Source organism: Pelophylax lessonae (genome assembly GCF_965119305.1).
Source record: "Pelophylax lessonae genome assembly, chromosome: 3".
Classification (NCBI taxonomy): Eukaryota; Metazoa; Chordata; class Amphibia; order Anura; family Ranidae; genus Pelophylax; species Pelophylax lessonae.
Window position 1 is genome coordinate 612,673,355 of NC_138770.1, and position 19,474 is coordinate 612,692,828.

The 19,474-nt window shown below is 43.7% G+C and overlaps 2 protein-coding genes across 2 annotated transcripts in view; one reads left to right on the plus strand and one right to left on the minus strand.

The window, feature by feature from the left end:
• The window catches only part of IARS2 (isoleucyl-tRNA synthetase 2, mitochondrial), a 109,559-nt gene extending 104,506 nt beyond the window's left edge, over positions 1-5,053 (minus strand). Inside the window, exon 1 of the mRNA XM_082249463.1 lies at positions 4,795-5,053. Coding sequence (XP_082105589.1) covers positions 4,795-4,989 — 195 coding nt within the window. The 5' untranslated portion in view covers positions 4,990-5,053. The remainder of the gene's footprint in view (positions 1-4,794) is intronic.
• The window catches only part of BPNT1 (3'(2'), 5'-bisphosphate nucleotidase 1), a 178,902-nt gene that overhangs the window by 109,438 nt on the left and 49,990 nt on the right, over positions 1-19,474 (plus strand). The gene's annotated exons all lie outside the window — the stretch shown is intronic.

A 19,474-nucleotide genomic window follows, 5' to 3' on the forward strand; every position in this document is an offset into this window, starting at 1 on the left:
CTATTTTATAGATTCTCTGATATTTAATTAGCAAGCTCTGTATCTGGCCCTTTTTTATAAAAAAAAGACCATTCTTTTGACGTGCCTTGCAAAATGCCTTAAAATTTGGAAGAATAAATCACCTCTAACTTTGGGTGTCCTATGTGTCTGGATGTTGCTGCATTATGTAAAGCTATTAGAATATTTTTTTACATTTTAGAATGGGGTGCCTCGAGACTGTCCATAATTTTAAAGGAGGGTGCCTTGACTGAAAAAAGTTTGAGACACACTGATGTAATCATTTGACATTATGACCCCTGGGATTCTAAAATATTGTATCTTTCAGAAACTGATTGCATAAGGGCTTTTTGACACTACTGGTTGGGGGAAGGTAAAACCCCCTTAAAATAGTGGTAGTTCCACATTTTTATGTCACACAATATGCAAAGGTCTAGGGAAAAAGTACATTTTAGGGGGCACAAAAACTTTTGAGAAAAATATAAGCGCCAATGTTGCATCTATTAAATAGATACCAAGCATGTCAAACCTTAAAAATATCTTTCCCCAATATTTTTGCATAGGTGACGCTTTAAAACATCAGTTTGGTGCGAAGAAGGTGGTCTGGTGCTGGAATTATTGCTTTCATTCTGGCATGTGTGGTGATATGTAACGTGTATTGCAGTTGGCATTTTCAGGCGTAGGCACCCCGCCGTGTGCGCGTACATTTGTACGTATGTATATGCGGGGGGGCGCCTCCCATTTTTTTTGGTGGGGTGTTTATGTGCTTGGGTGTAACTTTCATTTTTTCACAATAATTACATTTTTTTTTTTTTTTACTTAAAAGAAGTATGGCTTAATGTTTAATGTTTTCCCCCATTTACACTTACCTAGGTGGATGCGGCATCTGTCCCTCGGCGCCTCTACACTGAGAACCGAGCGATCGAACACCACCGATCGCTCTGTTCTGACAACTCCCCAAGCAGAGAGCTGCTGACTGTCAGTCATCGCTCTCCACTCTACCCCCTCCTCACTCATTGGAGCGCTGAGCTGTGGAGGGGGCGGGAGCGGCCGGCTCAGGCTCTCAGCGGCTTGCTGAGAGGCTGAGCCGGGTGTCGGTCCAGGAACCTGGCAGATCCCGACTCCGTGGGCGGACTTTGATTCCCGACTTCAGACCGATCTCTGCTGAAAACGGGTCACAAGAATGCAAAACAAGCTGCAATCCTGTGATCCATATGAGCTTTGGCTATACATCTCCTTTAACTTTTTTTTTCTTTTTCCATCCCATAGGAGACAAAGAACCCCATATGAGATGGATTGAGCCCTGATTGCCATCCCTGGTGGCCATAGGGGCATCCCTGGGGTCATAGGTGGGCATCCCTGGGGTCATAGGTGGGCATCCCTGGGGTCATAGGTGGGCATCCCTGGTGGCTCTAGTGGCATCCCCCCCCCCTCGAGGGTCTGCACTGGTAATCAATGATCTGATTACCAGTGATGACCCCCCCCCCCCCGTCAGGGGAGCCGCCGATTGGCGCTCCTTTACTTGTGCCTGTCAGGCACGAACTAAGGAAAGCCGATCAACGGCTGTTCCTGTTTACTATGTGACCAGCCGTGATTGGACACGGCTGATCACATGGTAAAGAGCCTATGTCAGAGGCTCTTTACCGAGATCGGAGATGCAGGGTGTCAGGCTGACACCTCGGGGGGCGCGCAGAGCTGTATTATCCTGCCGCCGCCATATGACGTCCGGTCAGGATAATACAACATTCCCGCCGTCAATCTGTTATAGGGCGGGCGGGAAGTGGTTAATGAGACATGTTGGGTCTAAAAGACCCTGCATGTCTCCCCTGTGCTCCACTGAATGTAATGCACATCGCACTGCATTACATACTTTCCCAGCCTTAATGAGGGGGGAAACTGTCAACAGGGACCTTGAAGTGACATGTGACAGCAACTAGAAAGGGAGGAGTGCGGATGTGTGTCCACTCTCCTCCCTCCCCCCCTATACCTGGGAGCACCCGCTATGTCAGTTCTGGGCCCAAAATGGCCAAGCATATGGGGAGCATTCGGACAGCAGTCCAGGGATCAGGTCAAATCTTCTGGTCGCCATGGTGACCTGACACCTGGTGTTTGTCAAGCCCTGGATGTGACCATTGATGAGCTCAGGAGTGTTTGGATCATAGTCCCAACCCACCTGAGCAATCCCGCCAGGAAACTGTCACTGCACACCAATCACAGGCAGTGAGGCATTTCCCAGGCTGCAGCTTTACATACCCACGCTGCCAATGATTGCAGTGATGGCTTCCTGGTGGGATTGCTCAGGTGGGTTGGGACTATGATCCAAACACACCCATCCCTAGTGACCAATGACTATGTCAAACGCCCTCTGAAAAGGACTGCGGCTCGCTCTTCAGGGGACTAACATTAACATAAACAAGCCCTTAGAGGGGAATTCCTTGCACTTTGGGAGAGATTTCACTTCCTGTTGTAAGTTTCAGACAGGAAGTGAAAATACATTTTCCCACTAGAGTGCACCGAATGGAAATTTGGTGAGGAAGCCGAAATATTCAGGATGCACCTGGCCGAAAATGACAGTTTATAAAAAATGTAGATATATTTTTATATAGAATTGTATTATAGTTGACATTTTAATGAATATGAATTGATTGTTGGTCATTATTGGCACCTTAAGTGCAAGAAAAGTTCAAGAAAAATGTATCCCTTTAAATTCTATGTATGTCTTCACACTGGTCCGTTGCTCTTCCATTGGGGTGATAAAGAAAAATTAAAGGCAAACTTTTTTTTTTTTAGTTTTGGATAGAGTGGAGAGGAATTATAATGCTGGTCAGCTTTAATAGCTGTCTGTGTCCCCATTAGGCAGATCCCCCCTCTCTGTTGTCCTGTTTACCATTATCATTGAAATGACACAAATTTTGGCTTGTCCCCAGAAAAGTAATAGAGGGGAAATCTTCCAATGGGGACACTAGTTCTGGTGATCTGGGGGGCCCCAAGGAATTCCCTTGATATTCAGGGATTTCCTCTCACTTCCTGTTTGGCTATGAGACAGGAAGTGAAGGGAAATCTCCCCAATGGGGCACAGATGGTGAAACAAAATCTGACAGGGGTTATAACCCTCACTTGCGCTATCCAAAATGAAAAATAGAAAGTTTTGCCTATAGCTCTACTTTAAAAATCCTGCTTGCTGCATTTTTGGTCAGATAAAAAAAATAAAAACACACTAAAAATGCACCTCCTATTGAAATGCATTGAAAACGCAGCAAGAATGCATCAACAACGCACCCGTGTTATGTTTTTGATGTAATCTTTGAGTCATGTGACCTATAAAAAAAAAAACACACAGTAGCATGGTAAAATAGCGGTAAAGTCGCGCCAAAGCCGCGCTCATTTTTGGTGCCAGTATTGGCTCCTTTTTCTCCTATCGGCGTATCTCTAGTTTTAACCCTTCCCTATCCAAACTAAAAAAGAAAACATTTTTGGCTATAGTTTACCCACTTGCGGACCGCCCCACGCAGATTTACTGCGGCAGGGCGGCTCGGCTGCGCATAATCACGTAGATCTACACGATTACGTGCACGCAGTTTTGGTGACGCGCGCTCCCGCTGTGATTAGACACAGCGGTAGGAAGACCGCGGGAAGAGCGGGCTCAATCGCTGCCGGCCTCCCGCGATCTTCAGAAAAACTGACAGGAGAGCCGTCCGGAATGTAAACAATGTAAGACGGCTCTCCTGTCAGAGAGGCAGGGAAAGATTTTGTGATTCAGCTAAGCTGAATCACCGATCTCTCTCTGCCTCTGTTCAATCCACCCCCCCCCCCCCCACAGTTAGTAAGCACATCTAGGGAACACATTTAACCCTTTGATCCCCCTGTGTTAACCCCTTCCCTGCCAGTGTCATTTATACAGTAACAGTGCATATTATTTGGGTCTGATCACTGTATTAATGTCACTGGTCCCCAAAAAGTGTCACTTAGTGACAGATTTCTCCGCCGCAATGTTGCAGTCCCAAAAAAAAAAAAAAAAAAAAAAAAAAAAAAATCGCTGATCGCCGCCATTACTAATAAAAAGTCCCTTAACTTATCCCGTAGTTTGTAAACGCTATAACTTTTGCGCAAACCTAATTATTATACGCTTTTTGGGATTTTTTTTTTAACAAAAATATGTATCAGAATACAAATTGGCCTAAACTGATAAAAAAAATCAGATTTTTTTTGGGAATGTTTTATAGCAGGAAGTAGAAAATATTGGTCTTTTATTCAAAATTGAAGCTTTTTTTTTGCTTATAGTGCAAAAACAAAAAAACGCGCAGGTGATCAAATATCACCAAATGAAAGCTCTATTTGTGTGAAAAAAGGACATCAATTTTATTAGAGTACAGCGTCGCACGACTGCGCAATTGTCAAAGAAACGCAGTGCCGAATCGCACAAAATGGCCTGGTCATTAAGGGGGTAAAACCTTCTGGGGCTCAAGTGGTTAATGCATGGCCTACAATAAGGAGCATATTTATAAAGTAGTTAATGTACATTCACTACAGGTGAATCTTCCTGGGTCACGTTTTACATAAACGACTGATTTGCTACCAGTGAATGTTTGGTGAAAGTTACATTCACTGCCTTATAAACCTGTCCCCGAGTTACTATAGAATGTGGAGGCCAGCACAGCCCATAATAATAAGGTGTGCTCTGCTAACATAAACAAAGGCCTGACTCCTCCTCAACAGTAAAGCTGTCGCCCCTAGCAACCACATTCCTCCCGTTGCTATGTGCGACGGCTCCAGACACTCGCTGCCCCTCCCCCTGACCTCCTGCAGGCGGCGCTCGGTGGTGACGGTGTCCTCTGGGCTGCGGCGGATAGGGAAGTCGGTGTGGGGAAGCAGCACGGTGTCTCGGTATTTCTTCTGCTCTGGATTCTCCTGGCTGCTGCTCAGTCCCGAGGCCGCCCTCACCCTCCAGGGGTAGCGGCCCCCCGGCAGCCGGCACCTCAGCAGGGTCAGCATGTTCCCTGTCAGTGTGTGCAGGAAGTACGGAGAGGGGACGAGGACGGCGGCCGGCGAGGACCAAACTTCCTGTGCGCGCTCTCTGCGCCTCACTCTGGACGTTTTACTACTATGGCTGTTACAATTAGTAGAAATGAATGTAAACCCCCCAATATGTATATATTTTCTGACAGCAGAGACCCTGGAGAATAAAAGGTTGGCCGTTGCAACGTTTTATAGTTCTTTATCAAAAGCAGATTTTTAACAAAACATACAATAAAATGATTTTTAGCGCAAACAAACACAATATATTTTTGGGTAAAATATAAAAGATAGGGTGGCGGTGAGTAACTGAAATCACAAAATAATCAACGGCATCAAATATTCTCCACACACAACCTTTTAACCACTTTAAGACCGGAGGATTTTGCTGTCTTACATCCAGGCCACTTTTTGCGATTCGGCATTGTGCGACTTTAACGGACAATTGCGCGGTCATGCAACGCCGTACCCAAACGAAATTTACGTCGTTTTTTCCCACAAACAGAGCTTTCTTTTGGTGGTATTTTGAAAAAAGCGACAATTTTGAAAAAATAACAATATTTTTCACATTTTTCTATATGAAATTCCCCCCCCCCCCCCAAAAAATGTAAAAATCAAAAGTTTTTATTATTTTAGGCCAATTTGTTTTCTGCTACATATTTTTGGTAAAACAAATCGCAATAAGCGTATTTTGATTGGTTTGCGCAAAAGCTATTGCGTTTACTAACTAAGGGAAAGATTTCTGTCATCTTTGGTGTTTTTTTTTAACGAGTAATGGCGGCGACCTGCGATTCTTTTTGCGGGACTGGGACATTGCGGCGGACAGATCAGACCCTTGACTGACATTTTTGACACTTTTGGGGGTACCAGTGACATTACTACAAAATATGCACTGTTACTGTAATAATGACACTGGCAGGGAAGGGGTTAACAGTGTGGGTGATCACAGGGTTAAATTTGTACCTAGGGGCGTGTTTCTAACTGTGTGGGGGCATGGCTTGTGAAATGACCACAGAGACCTGTGTACCTATTTAGAAGGATCACAGGCACTCTGTGATCATTCCAGGGAGAAGAACGGTCAGCTGTGTTTACAACAGCTGACCGTTCTTCTCTCTCAGCGGGGAAATCAGAGCCGGCAGCCCTGTTCCTCGGCATCCCCGCTGACGAGCAGGGGCGGGAGAGCGCACTTGCCCCCTAGCTGCCTGGATGCGACTGACGTATAGCTACAGCCGTTTGCGCAGGACGACGTAAAGTGGTTAAAGGATAAGTTCACTTTTTAGGAAAAAATTAATAAATGCACATTTTTTTGTAGGTAAAAAAAATGTGCATTTATTTTTAAATGTATGTACAGAACCCCTTCTAATGGCATTTTTAGGGCATGAATCAAAACCAGTTACATAGTAGGTGAGGTTGAATAAAGACAATAGTCCGTCCAGTTCAACCTGTGTAGGTGTGTGTGGCTGTAATCATCTCACATAGCTCTGAATGTTCTGATCCTTGAGATGTACGTCTAAGAGTCTTTTGAAAGCCACCATACTTCCCGCAGAAACCACCTCTTGTGGTAGAGAATTCCACAATCTTGTAGCCCTAACAGTAAAGAATCCCCCACGTTGCCTGAGGTTAAAACGCTTCTCCTCTAATCGCATTGTATGCCCTCGAGTCCTCATGCAATACTTCCGACTGGATAGCTTTTTTTCTATGCTGAGATCACCATTGAGATATTTATAAATTGCTATCATGTCCCCTCTCAGGCGTCTCTTCTCCAGGGAGAACAAATCAAGCAATTGCAGACGCTCTTCATAATTAAGGTCCTCCAATCCCCTAATTAGTTTAGTTGCCCTTCTCTGGACTTTCTCCAGCTCCAACACATCCCTCCTGAGGACCGGCGACCAGAACTGGACAGAATACTCCAGATGCGGTCGGACCAGAGTTTTATAAAGTGGAAGGATTATAGTTTTATCTCTGGAATACATCCCTTTCTTTATGCATGCTAATATTCTGCCGGCTTTGGCAGCTGCCGCTTGACATTGCATGCTATTGCTTAGTCTAGCCTCTACCAAGACTCCCAGATCTTTCTCCATTTTTGATTCCCCCAAAGGTTCCCCTCCTAACGTGTATTGTGCTTTTATGTTTTTAGTCCCCAAGTGCAAAACCTTACACTTCTCCACATTAAACCTCATTTGCCATGTCGTTGCCCACTCCGTTATTTTGTCCAGGTCATTCTGTAGGATATCTGCTTCATGCTGTGCAGTTATTGCCCTGGCCAATTTTGTGTCATCTGCAAAAACTGATATAGAACTACTGATCCCGTCCTCAATGCTGTTTATGAATACATTTAACAAGGTTGGTCCCAGGACTGAGCCTTGGGGGACCAGACTTACCACCCCAGACCAGTCTGAGTATGCGCTATTTATTACCACCCTTTGGACACGCCCTTTTAGCCAGTTCCGTATCCAAGAGCAAACCCTGCGGTCGATGCCTGCAGACCTTATTTTATAAATTAAGCGCTTGTGGGGAACTGTATCAAACGCCTTAGCGAAATCCAGGTACACCACATCCACTGGTCGGCCCTTATCTAGCTCACAGCTCACCTCCTCGTAGAATGTTAAGAGATTGTTTTGACAAGAACGCCCATTTGTAAACCCGTGCTGGTTACTGCTGATGATGTTGTTGTCTTTAGCAAACTCTACGATATAGTCCCTTATCATCCCCTCCAGAAGTTTACATACTATCGATGTCAGGCTGACAGGCCTATAATTTCCAGGGACACGCCTCTGCCCTTTTTTGAATATCGGTATCACGTTAGCTTTCCTCCAATCCCCTGGTACATTTCCTGTCATAATACTGTCAGCAAAGATAAGGAACAGTGGTCTAGATATAGTCTTACTAAGTTCTTTGAGTACTCTCGGATATACACCATCCAGGCCTGGTGATTTATTTATATTATATATTATTATTTATTATTTTATTATATCCAGCCTTTCCCTAATTTCACCCTCTGTTAGCCATAGTGGCAAGTCCTGTGTATTACTACTAACCATATAGTCGTGGTCTGTGTACCCCTCCTTTGTAAAAAGTAACAACTTTATTACATGTATCTTAGAAAATCGTGACAATATATAATCAAGTGAAAAACAATGTGGTTGCAATATGAATTGTAGAAATGCAATCTCAATCAACTTTAATAACAGAGATATACATCAAACGCGTTTTGAAAAATATTGAATAACCGCATGAATAAAAACACGTAGGAATGGTTGTTTTGCCGCAGCCTGTAGCTCAGAAGGTCACCCCAGAGGGGGCCCATGCCAGAAAAACTCCCCAGGACCACAAGGGGTGTAGTAGATGAGGACCCAGTTAGGTGAATATGTCTTCAATGACCCCCCATCAGTAAGGAGAGTCCACCTGATTTCATGTAGGTGGCCCACAGGAGTCTGCACAAACGTGGCAGAGCCAGGAGGATCACAGCACTATAAAATTCAGCACAGATCTGAGTTTTTAGAGATTGGAGTCTCTCCTAGTGTAGCGCTTGCCTTATTTATTTTGAGCCTCAGCGATCAGTAGATCACTGGCGCCATGTAGGTCTCCTGCAGATCTGTCAGTGTATCTGTGTAAAATAAATAAGATGCGCTGTTTTTGACTGAGATGTTATCCTATAAAGTGATTGGGTAACAGATGCAATAAACAATAGGCAATAAGCAAAATCAAACAATAGTGAATGTTCAAATGGCAAAGTGACACTAGATAAGTGAAATTCTTGTTGCCTAGAACGGTGTAACTAGTGAATTACATAAAAAAAAAAAAATTTTTGTGAATAAGCCACGATCTGTTCACAAAAAATAACAAATAATAAATGGTGCAAAAAGTTCACAAATAGTCCAGTTCTCTGCAACTCAATATGTTTAGTGAAAAGATGATGCTCCAACGTTCCCACATGCAAACTGTTTGTAGTGCAGCTGAAATAATCCACAATGGAAAGTGTATCACTGCTGTGCTCTATATGTGAAAATTGGCCACTTACCAAATCAAATGATCCCACTAAGATCATATGCGTGTGAGCCGAAGCGCCTCTCCTCTAATCGCATTGTATGCCCATATGACATTTGGGAGCAGCCTGGTTGTCATGATGATCGGAAATGTTCTTCATAGGTCAATCCCCCTATACACTAATGAGGCAGACTAGGTGCCAAGGCTGCCATCTTTAGGCCTCGTTCACACCATGGTGCAGAGATGTCAGTTTTTCTGCATGCATTTTGCAAGGGCTCCAGTGGTGGCCTGTCCATTGGGGGAGCAGGGGCGCCGCCCCCCCTCCCCCATCCATGCATCCGTCCCCCTAATCTATATGCAAGGCGCCGGATGCATGGATTCCAATGGGTTTTTTTTTTTAAGCACGTGATTAGAGCCAGAGGCTCTAATAGGCTTCAGAAAAGGGTGGACTCGGGGCGCAGAGCACTGTGCTCTGAGCCCACCCAGTTGTGTGACAATAGCAAATGAATATTCACTGTTATCACACTGATTCTCCTCCCAGCCAATCAGGAAGCGGCTCGTGAGATCCCTTTTTCTCTTGGCTAAAAAGAGAAGCGATTTTACTGCCCATTGGCCAGGAAAAGGGAGGAGACGCATAGCTGGCCGAAGGAGAATCATAGCCACTCAGCCATCTGGGAAGGAGGTAAGAATGCTGGCTGTCCGGCCGCCTATCCCGGGGGGGTGAAATTTGCCTGCCGGCTGGCCATCCTTCCCGCGGGGGGTGTGGGTTTTGCTGCCCCCCCCCCCCCAAAATGATCATGCACCAGCCACCACTGAAGGGCTCAAAGAAAACAATGGTTCTCTATGTGCCCTGTTCACACCACAACATGTGGAATTTTTCTGAGCAGGAATTTGCAACATGTATGCAGTTTTCTGCATGGAAAAAAAAACTGACATGAAATCAACATTGGTGTGAACAGGGCACATAACTGATGTCAACGCATTTAAAAATGTACTGAAACGTGCATTAAAACTGATGGAAACTGATGTCTCTGCAAGTAAAATCTGTGCAGTTTTCCCATTAGTCTTTACACAACATATGGTGTGAACGAACCCTTACAGGGAAAAATACTACATGCAACATAATGGGGAATAAGCCTCATTTATACCACCCTAGCTGGCACTTGTGGTTCCACAGCAGCTGAAGATTCACAGGTCACCTTGTACAGCTTTGTCACAATCAGTCCGAGTGCGAGGAGAAACCCCCCTCCATGGGATGATGCATGCCCTGGACATAGAAAAAAGCTATGCTACCTGCTTTTGATTAGGTAACTGTCCTCTACATGCAAGCCCTTTGGCACTTAATTGCAGTCCTCGGGGCCCCAATTCTTAGGGTGCTTTTACATGTTTTCCAGTCATTTCAATGGGGAGCTGTGTTTTTACTGTGGTTTGGAAAAGTGCACCAAAGATGCAGCATGCAGGACTTTTTAAAACGCTCTGTACCCTTTTAGGCAAGGTAAAAATTCTGCAAACATGCATCAGTGTGAATGGGCCTTTACAATTTTTTTTCCCCAAATATATAATGTGGGTACAGGTCATTTTTATGTAGCATTGATTTTTAAAGGGGAATTAAAAGCTGTGATTTCCACCAGTCTCATTGAAATTCCCCCTGAATACTATACACAGACTCTGACCATCTCTTGTAGCATGTCTGCACTCTCTGAACATCTCTTTAAAAATGCTTACACTCTCTGATCATGTCTTGTACCATGGCTGCAGTCTCTTACCATCTCTTGTACCATGGCTGCAGTCTCTTACTATCTCTTGTACCATGGCTGCAGTCTCTTACTATCTCTTGTACCATGGCTGCAGTCTCTAACCCTCTCTTGAAGCATATTTGTAGTCTCTAGCCATCTGCGGTATCACGTTTGTAGTCTCTAACCATCTCCTGTATCATGAATGTAGTCTCTAACCATCTCCTGTGTCATGTTTGTAGTCTCTAACCATCTCCTGTATCACATAACCATCTCCTGTATCATGAATGTAGTCTCTAACCATCTCCTGTATCATGTTTGGAGTCTCTAACCATCTCCTGTGTCATGTTTGTAGTCTCTAACCATCTCCTGTATCATGTTTGGAATCTCTGACCATCTTTTATAGCACATATGTCAAACACAAGGCCCTCGGGCCGAATGTTCATGTTAGTTGGGGTTGCACACTGTGCACGGCACACCCCTGAACTCTGCACTCTGTACGTAATGCAGTTCTGAACATAGTGCACCCCTAAACTCTGCACTCTGTGCTTAGGACACCACTGGAACTGCGCTCTGTACATAGTGCACCCCTGAACCCTGCACTCTATATAACACACTTCTGAACTCTGTAGTGTAATCCTGAACTCTGCACTCTGTATGTAGTGTAATCCTGAACTCTGCACTCTGTATGTAGTGTAATGCTGAATTTTGCACTCTGTATGTAGTGTAATCCTGGACTCTGCACTCTGTATGTAGTGTAATCCTGAACTCTGCACTCTGTATGTAGTGTAATGCTGAATTTTGCACTCTGTATGTAGTGTTATCCTGAACTCTGCACTCTGTATGTAGTGTAATCCTGAACTCTGCACTCTGTATGTAGTGTTATCCTGAACTCTGCACTCTGTATGTAGTGTAATGCTGAATTTTGCACTCTGTATGTAGTGTTATCCTGAACTCTGCACTCTGTATGTAGTGTAATCCTGAACTCTGCACTCTGTATGTAGTGTTATCCTGAACTCTGCACTCTGTATGTAGTGTAATCCTGAACTCTGCACTCTGTATGTAATGTTATCCTGAACTCTGCACTCTGTATGTAGTGTAATCCTGAACTCTGCACTCTGTATGTAATGTTATCCTGAACTCTGCACTCTGTATGTAGTGTAATCCTGAACTCTGCACTCTGTATGTAATGTAATCCCAGAGATGTATAGTAACGAAGTAGAACTACTTAAGTACTGTACTTAAGTACCGAAATGCGGTATCTGTACTTTCCTAGAGTAGAATTTTTTCCTCCTACTTCTACTTTTACTTCACTACATTTTTTCGATGATTTCGATACTTCTACTCAAGTATTTTTTTTTTGTGCTGCATAGTTACTCGTTACTTTTAAAAAAATTACCACTGCCAGAACAGTAGATGGCAGGTTGCATAAAGCTCAAAAAAATGTGTATAATGTCATTTGTAAATCAGTGCATACGAAAATAAAGGCTGTGTATAATAAAAGCTGCTATACCAAATCTTTCCAATAAAAAGAAAATATGAAACAAACAAATAAATGGTGCTACAGCGCTTAAAGTGCATCAAGAAACTACTAACAAACACAGGTTAATCATTTGAATAAATCATTTGAAATAATAAAAACAATATGATGTTCAAACTTTTGACTTATTTCTTTAATAACTACATAACACAGTACTTGTACTTCTACTTTCAGTACTTGAGTAGGAATTTTTTTTCAAAACTACTGGTACTTTTTACTTTTAGTACTTAAGTAGCAAATTTTTTGAAAAAACTACTTGCAATACTTAAGTAAAAAAAATGTTGAATACTTTAGTACTTCTACTTAAGTAACTTTTTCTGCGAGCACTTCCACTTCTACTCAAGTAATTTTTTGATCGAGCACTTGTACTTTTACTCAAGTAGAAATTTCGAGTACTTTATACAAGTCTGTGTAATCCTGAACTCTGCACTCTGTATGTAGTGTAATCCTGAATTTTGCACTCTGTATGTAGTGTTATCCTGAACTCTGCACTCTGTATGTAGTGTAATCCTGAACTCTGCACTCTGTATGTAGTGTTATCCTGAACTCTGCACTCTGTATGTAGTGTAATCCTGAACTCTGCACTCTGTATGTAATGTAATCCTGAACTCTGCACTCTGTATGTAGTGTAATCCTGAACTCTGCACTCTGTATGTAGTGTTATCCTGAACTCTGCACTCTGTATGTAGTGTAATCCTGAACTCTGCACTCTGTATGTAGTGTAATGCTGAACTCTGCACTCTGTATGTAGTGTAATCCTGAACTCTGCACTCTGTATGTAGTGTAATGCTGAACTCTGCACTCTGTATGTAGTGTTATCCTGAACTCTGCACTCTGTATGTAGTGTAATCCTGAACTCTGCACTCTGTATGTAGTGTAATTCTGAACTCTGCACTCTGTATGTAGTGTAATCCTGAACTCTGCACTCTGTATGTAGTGTAATCCTGAACTCTGCACTCTGTATGTAATGTAATCCTGAACTCTGCACTCTGTATGTAGTGTAATCCTGAACTCTGCACTCTGTATGTAGTGTTATCCTGAACTCTGCACTCTGTATGTAGTGTAATCCTGAACTCTGCACTCTGTATGTAGTGTAATGCTGAACTCTGCACTCTGTATGTAGTGTAATCCTGAACTCTGCACTCTGTATGTAGTGTAATGCTGAACTCTGCACTCTGTATGTAGTGTTATCCTGAACTCTGCACTCTGTATGTAGTGTAATCCTGAACTCTGCACTCTGTATGTAGTGTAATCCTGAACTCTGCACTCTGTATGTAGTGTAATCCTGAACTCTGCACTCTGTATGTAGTGTAATTCTGAACTCTGCACTCTGTATGTAGTGCAATCCTGAACTCTGCAATCTGTATGTAGTGTAATGCTGAACTTTGCACTCTGTATGAAACGCACCCCAGATACAACTGGCCCTTTGAGGGCAAACATACTGCTGATGCGGCCCCTGATGAAAATTGTATTTGACACCGCTGTCTCATGGCATGCCCATAGTCTCTGACCATCTCTTGTAACATGTCTGCAGTTATTACATTCACTGCATCATTTGGGGCCCTTCAGAACACAGGACCCCCCCCCCCCCCCATTTTAAGTACGTTAAACACTACTTCTGTCCAAGATCTCTGTCCAAATCACATGCGGTTTCCCTTACCGCCCCTGTGTGAATCCTGGCTTATCATAATGACTTCCACTTGGGTTTACACAGGAGCGGTGCAGGAAACCGCATGCAATTCGGACAAGGATCGCACCGCATTCCTTTTCAAATTGCATGCGTTTCCTTGCAGTGTGAATTGAGCACATTTATTTTGAATGGGCTCAAATCGCACCCCAAAGGAATCGGTAATTGATATCAGTGAATACTTGTGCACACGTACCGTTACTCGGACCCGCTGATAAAAACAGTATCAGTGCAACCCTACTAAAGATGTTATACACATTAAAGGTTATATAGGCATGTGTTCATTACAATTCTGCAGAGGCCTATACTGTATATATACAGCTGCAAGAAAAAGTATGTGAACCCTTTGGAATGATATGGATTTCTGCACAAATTGTTCATAAAATGTGATCTGATCATCATCTAAGTCACAACAATAGACAATCACAGTCTGCTTAAACTAATAACACACAAAGAATGAAATGTTGCCATGTTTTTGTTGAACACACCATGTAAACATTCACAGTGCAGGTGGAAAAAGTGTGTGAACCCCTAGACTAATGACATTTCCAAGAGCTAATTGGAGTGAGATGTCAGCCAACTGGAGTCCAATCAATGAGATGAGATTGGAGTTGTTGGTTACAGCTGCCCTGCCCTATAAAAGACACACACTAGTTCTGGGTTTGCTTTTCACAGGAAGCATTGCCTGATGTGAATGATGCCTCACAAAAAAAGAGCTCTCAGAAGACCCACGATTAAGAATTGTTGACTTGCATAAAGCTGGAAAGGGTTATAAAAGTATCTCCAAAAGCCTTGCTGTTCATCAGTCCACGGTAAGACAAATTGTCTATAAATGGAGAAAGTTCAGCACTGCTGCTACTCTCCCTAGGAGTGGCCGCCCTGTAAAGATGACTGCAGAGCACAGCGCAGACTGCTCAATGAGGTGAAGAAGAATCCTAGTGTCAGCTAAAGACTTACAAAAGTCACTGGCAAATGCTAGCATCCCAGGGCCGGATTAAGAGCATCATGGGCTTGGTGCTGAGGATTTTGAAGGGCCTTAAGGGCCGTGCCTTGGCAAGCACCCAGAGGAGGAAGGGTGCAGCCATGCATGCCTAATTCAACATGGGATGCTGTCTCTGAAGCCCATAAACACATCCATGCATCGGCAACTGTCCCTCCTTGTCCGGCCTTCGTGCTGTGTGGGGAGGTTCTGAGGGAGCTGCCTGGGGAAGCGAGCATAGAAGCCAGACTTCTGTGTTTACAAGTGACAGAAGAGCGGTAACAGTGAATATGGCCAACCCGGGGCCTATATAAAAGGTAGGGGCCTGGAGCTGCAGCTCCAATAGCCCCTACGGTAATCTGGCCCTGTAGCATCCCTGTTAGCGAATCTACAATACGTAAACCACTAAACAAGAATGGATTTCATGGGAGGATACCACAGAGGAAGCCACTGCTGTCCAAACAAAACATTGCTGCGCATTTACAGTTTGCACAGGAGCACCTGGATGTTCCACAGCAGTACTGGCAAAATATTCTGTGGACAGATGAAACCAAAGTTGAGTTGTTTGGAAGAAACACACAACACTATGTGTGGCGAAAAAGAGGCACAGTACACCAACATCAAAACCTCATCTCAACTGTGAAGTATGGTGGTGGGGGCATCATGGTTTGGGGCTGCTTTGCTGCGTCAGGGCCTGGATGGATTGCTATCATCGAAGGAAAAATGAATTCCCCAAGTTTATGAAGACATTTTGCAGGAGAACTTAAGGCCATCTGTCTACCAGCTGAAGCTCAACAGAAGATGGGTGTTGCAACAGGACAATGACCCAAAGCATAGAAGTAAATCAACAATAGAATGGCTTAAACAGAAGAAAATACGCCTTCTGAAGTGGCCCAGTCAGAGTCCTGACCTCAACCCGATTGAGAGGCTGTGGTATCACCTCAAGAAAGCGATTCACACCAGACATCCCAAGAATATTGCTGAACTAAAACCGTTCTGTAAAGAGGAATGGTCAAGAATTACTCCTGACCGTTGTGCACATCTGATCTGCAACTACAGGAAACGTTTGGTTGAAGTTATTGCTGCCAAAGGAGGTTCAACCAGTTATTAAATCCAAGGGTTCACATACTTTTTCCACCTGCACTGTGAATGTTTACATGGTGTGTTCAATAAAAACAAGGCAACATTTCTTTCTTTGTGTGTTATTAGCAGACTGTGATTGTCTATTGTTGTGACTTAGATGATGATGATCAGATCACATTTTATGACCAATTTGTGCAGAAATCCATATCATTCCAAAGGGTTCACATACTTTTTCTTGCAGCTGTACATGTATATATATAAAGGGCTCTGTAATCAGGGTCACAGAAAGGGGGGAGAGAGAGATAGAGAGATCATGTGACCGGCGCAATATATGAATATATATCAATATATGTGTGTCCACAGTCGCACTACTGGAAACTGAGCTTTAGTCTACATCTCCACTATTGCATTTTAGAGTGCGACTTTAACCCAACTTTACACTCTCTTGATCAAAGTCGCATCAAAAGTTGCTACAAAGTAGTGCAGGTACCTTTTCAAAGCCCCTGATTTTCAAAGTTGCATAGATGGGAACGGGTGACATTGAAACCAATGGGCTGTGGCTTGCCATGCGACTTTGTGTCCAATGCTGCATGACAAGTCGCTCTAGTGGAAATATGGCTTTAGTCTATGTTTCCACTACTGCGATTTAGAGTGCGACTGAGGCAACTTTGATCCAACTTTACACTCTCTGGATCAAAGTCGCATGAAAAGTTACTACAAAGTAGTGCAGGTACCTTTTCAAAGTCGCTGATTTTCAAAGTTGCATAGATGGGAACAGGTGCCATTGAAATCAATGGGCTGTGTCTTGTCATGCGACTTTGTATGTCCAAAGTTGCATGACAAGTCGCACTAGTGGAAACTGAGTTTTAGTCTACGTTTCCACTATTGTGATTTAGAGTGCGACTTTGATGCAACTTTGATCCAACTTTACACTCTCTGGATCAAAGTCGCATCAAAGTTGCATCAAATTACCCATTTCCATCTATGCAACTTTGAAAAGGTACCTGCACGACTTTGATTCAACTTTACACTCTCTGGATCAAAGTCACATTAAAAGTTGCATCAAAGTAGTGCAAGTACCTTTTCAAAGTCCCATAGATGGGAACGGGTGCCATTGAAATCAATGGGCTGTGACTTTTCATGCGACTTTGTGTGTCCAAAGTCACTTGACAAGTCACACTAGTGGAAACAGGGCTTTAGTCTACGTTCCCACTATTGCGATTTAGAGTGCGTCTTTGATGCGACTTTGATCCAACTTTACACTCTCTGGATCAAAGTGGCAATAAAAAGTTGCATCAAAGTAGTGCAGGTACCTTTTCAAAGTCGCATGGATGGGAATGGGTTGATTAGTCGCACTAGTGGAAACGTAGACTAATGCCTCGTACACACGCAACGATTGTTGGCCGACCGATCGGCCGTCTTTTGTCCAGTGTTGTTGTGTTGGTTGAAATGTGCTCTAGACTTGCACTGGACTTTTGTTGGCCAACAAAAACCAACTTCAGAAGTGATGTCATGTTCTGGTTTACTTTCCGTGTGTTTTTTCTTCTCTGAGCATGCCCAGTCTTGCTCATCAGATTTTTGTCTGCCGAAATCTGTACTAACTGACGGAAAATTGGCCGTTGTGGTGACAGCCAACAAAAAATTTTATAGCATGCACACCAGATTTTATTCGGCCGAAAAGTCGCAGTCGGTTGTCGTAATCATCATACTAACAAGCCGATAATCGGCCGATCGGACGTTGGCCGAAAAATTCACGGCCAACAATCGTTGCGTGTGTACGGGGCATTAGTGTGGTTGCCTGTACTATGATCATTGGAGACTGTGAGCTGAGACCCCCGAGCACTTCCAGCTACACCCCCCCCCCCCCTCTCCCTGTGTCCAGCTTCTCCTATGGGAGTCTTCATTCAAAGCCCAGCACAGCTATACTTTATACATGCCCCTCCCCCCATGTCCTGTGTGATTGGCTCTTTTTTTATTTCTTAACCACTTTACCACCGGAGGATTTTGCTGTCTTACGTCCAGGCCACTTTTTGCGATTCGGCGATGTGCGAGTTTAACTGACAATTGCGCGGTCGTGCGACGCCGTACCCAAACAAAATTTACATTCTTTTTTTTCCCCACAAACAGAGCTTTCTTTTGGTGGTATTTGATCACCTGTGCGATTTTTACTTTTTGCGCTATAAACAAAAAAAGAGCGTTTATTTTGAAAAAATAACAATATTTTTCACATTTTTTTATATGAAATTCCCCCAAAAAAATGTAAAAATCAAATTTTTTTTAATTTTTGGCCAATTTGTTCTCTGCTACCTATGTTTGGTAAAAAAAAAAATCACAATAAGCGTATTTTGATTGGTTTGCGCAAAAGTTATTGCGTTTACTAAGGGAAAGATTTCTGTCATTTTTGGTGTTTTTTTTTTAACGAGTAATGGTGGCGATCTGCGATTTTTTTTTGTGGGACTGCGACATTGCAGCGGACAGATCGGACCCCTGACTGACATTTTTTAAACTTTTGGGAGTACCAGTGACATTACTGCAGTAATCAGTGCTATAAATATGCACTGTTACTGTAAAAATCACACTGGCAGGGAAAGGGTTAATTTTATTGGAGAGGGAGGGGTTAATGTATGCCTGATGCTTACTGACGTGTGTGGGGGGAGGTGACTGTGTGATACAGGGACAGATCGCAGGTTCAGCTATGCTGAACACTGCAATCTGTCACTGTCTGTCACTTAGGAGATCCGCCCGCTTTGTTTACACAGGCGGGGCGGATCTCCAAACTAGATTCCCCGACGATCGGGGAAGAGCAGCGGTGATCGCTGCCGCTCCTCCCCTGGTCCGACTCCCGCTGTGACTGAAAACAGCAGGAGCGCGCCTCTGACGGTGCGCGAGCACCGCCTACAGGGGGAGGAGTCCAGCGACGTAGCTCTACGTCGCTGGACGGGATCGTGCCACATTGCCGCAGTAGCAGTGGTTCATTTTCCCATGAATTAGGATGTACAATGCATCCTTACTGATGAGAGAACACTGGGCGGGAACCTATGATCAGCTCCTCCCATTCTGTATACGCCCACTGCCTACACAGGAATAGTGTCCTTCCCTGGAAGTGATGTCACTAGCTTTCAGTAACCACACCCACTTGCTGCTCTTGGACTCAGCAGGAAGAGGAATTGAAGTCATGTGACAGCACTGAAAACTGCAAAATAAAGGTAGAAAAACTGGGCTGTACTTCCACTTTACATAAAAGTTCCCCAGGGCCGATCAGTTCAGCAGCAAGAGCCGGGTATAGAGAGGGGACTATATACTTATTTTTGGAAGCACGTGGAGTAATCTTCCATGCTGCGACTCCTGACAAATAAATTAAAGTTTTGCCTCTTCTTCTACATCAATCTGTCAGGGCAAGCCGGTGTAACGTTAAAAACCCTACCCCGTGAAAATTCCCTACCCTCATCACTTCC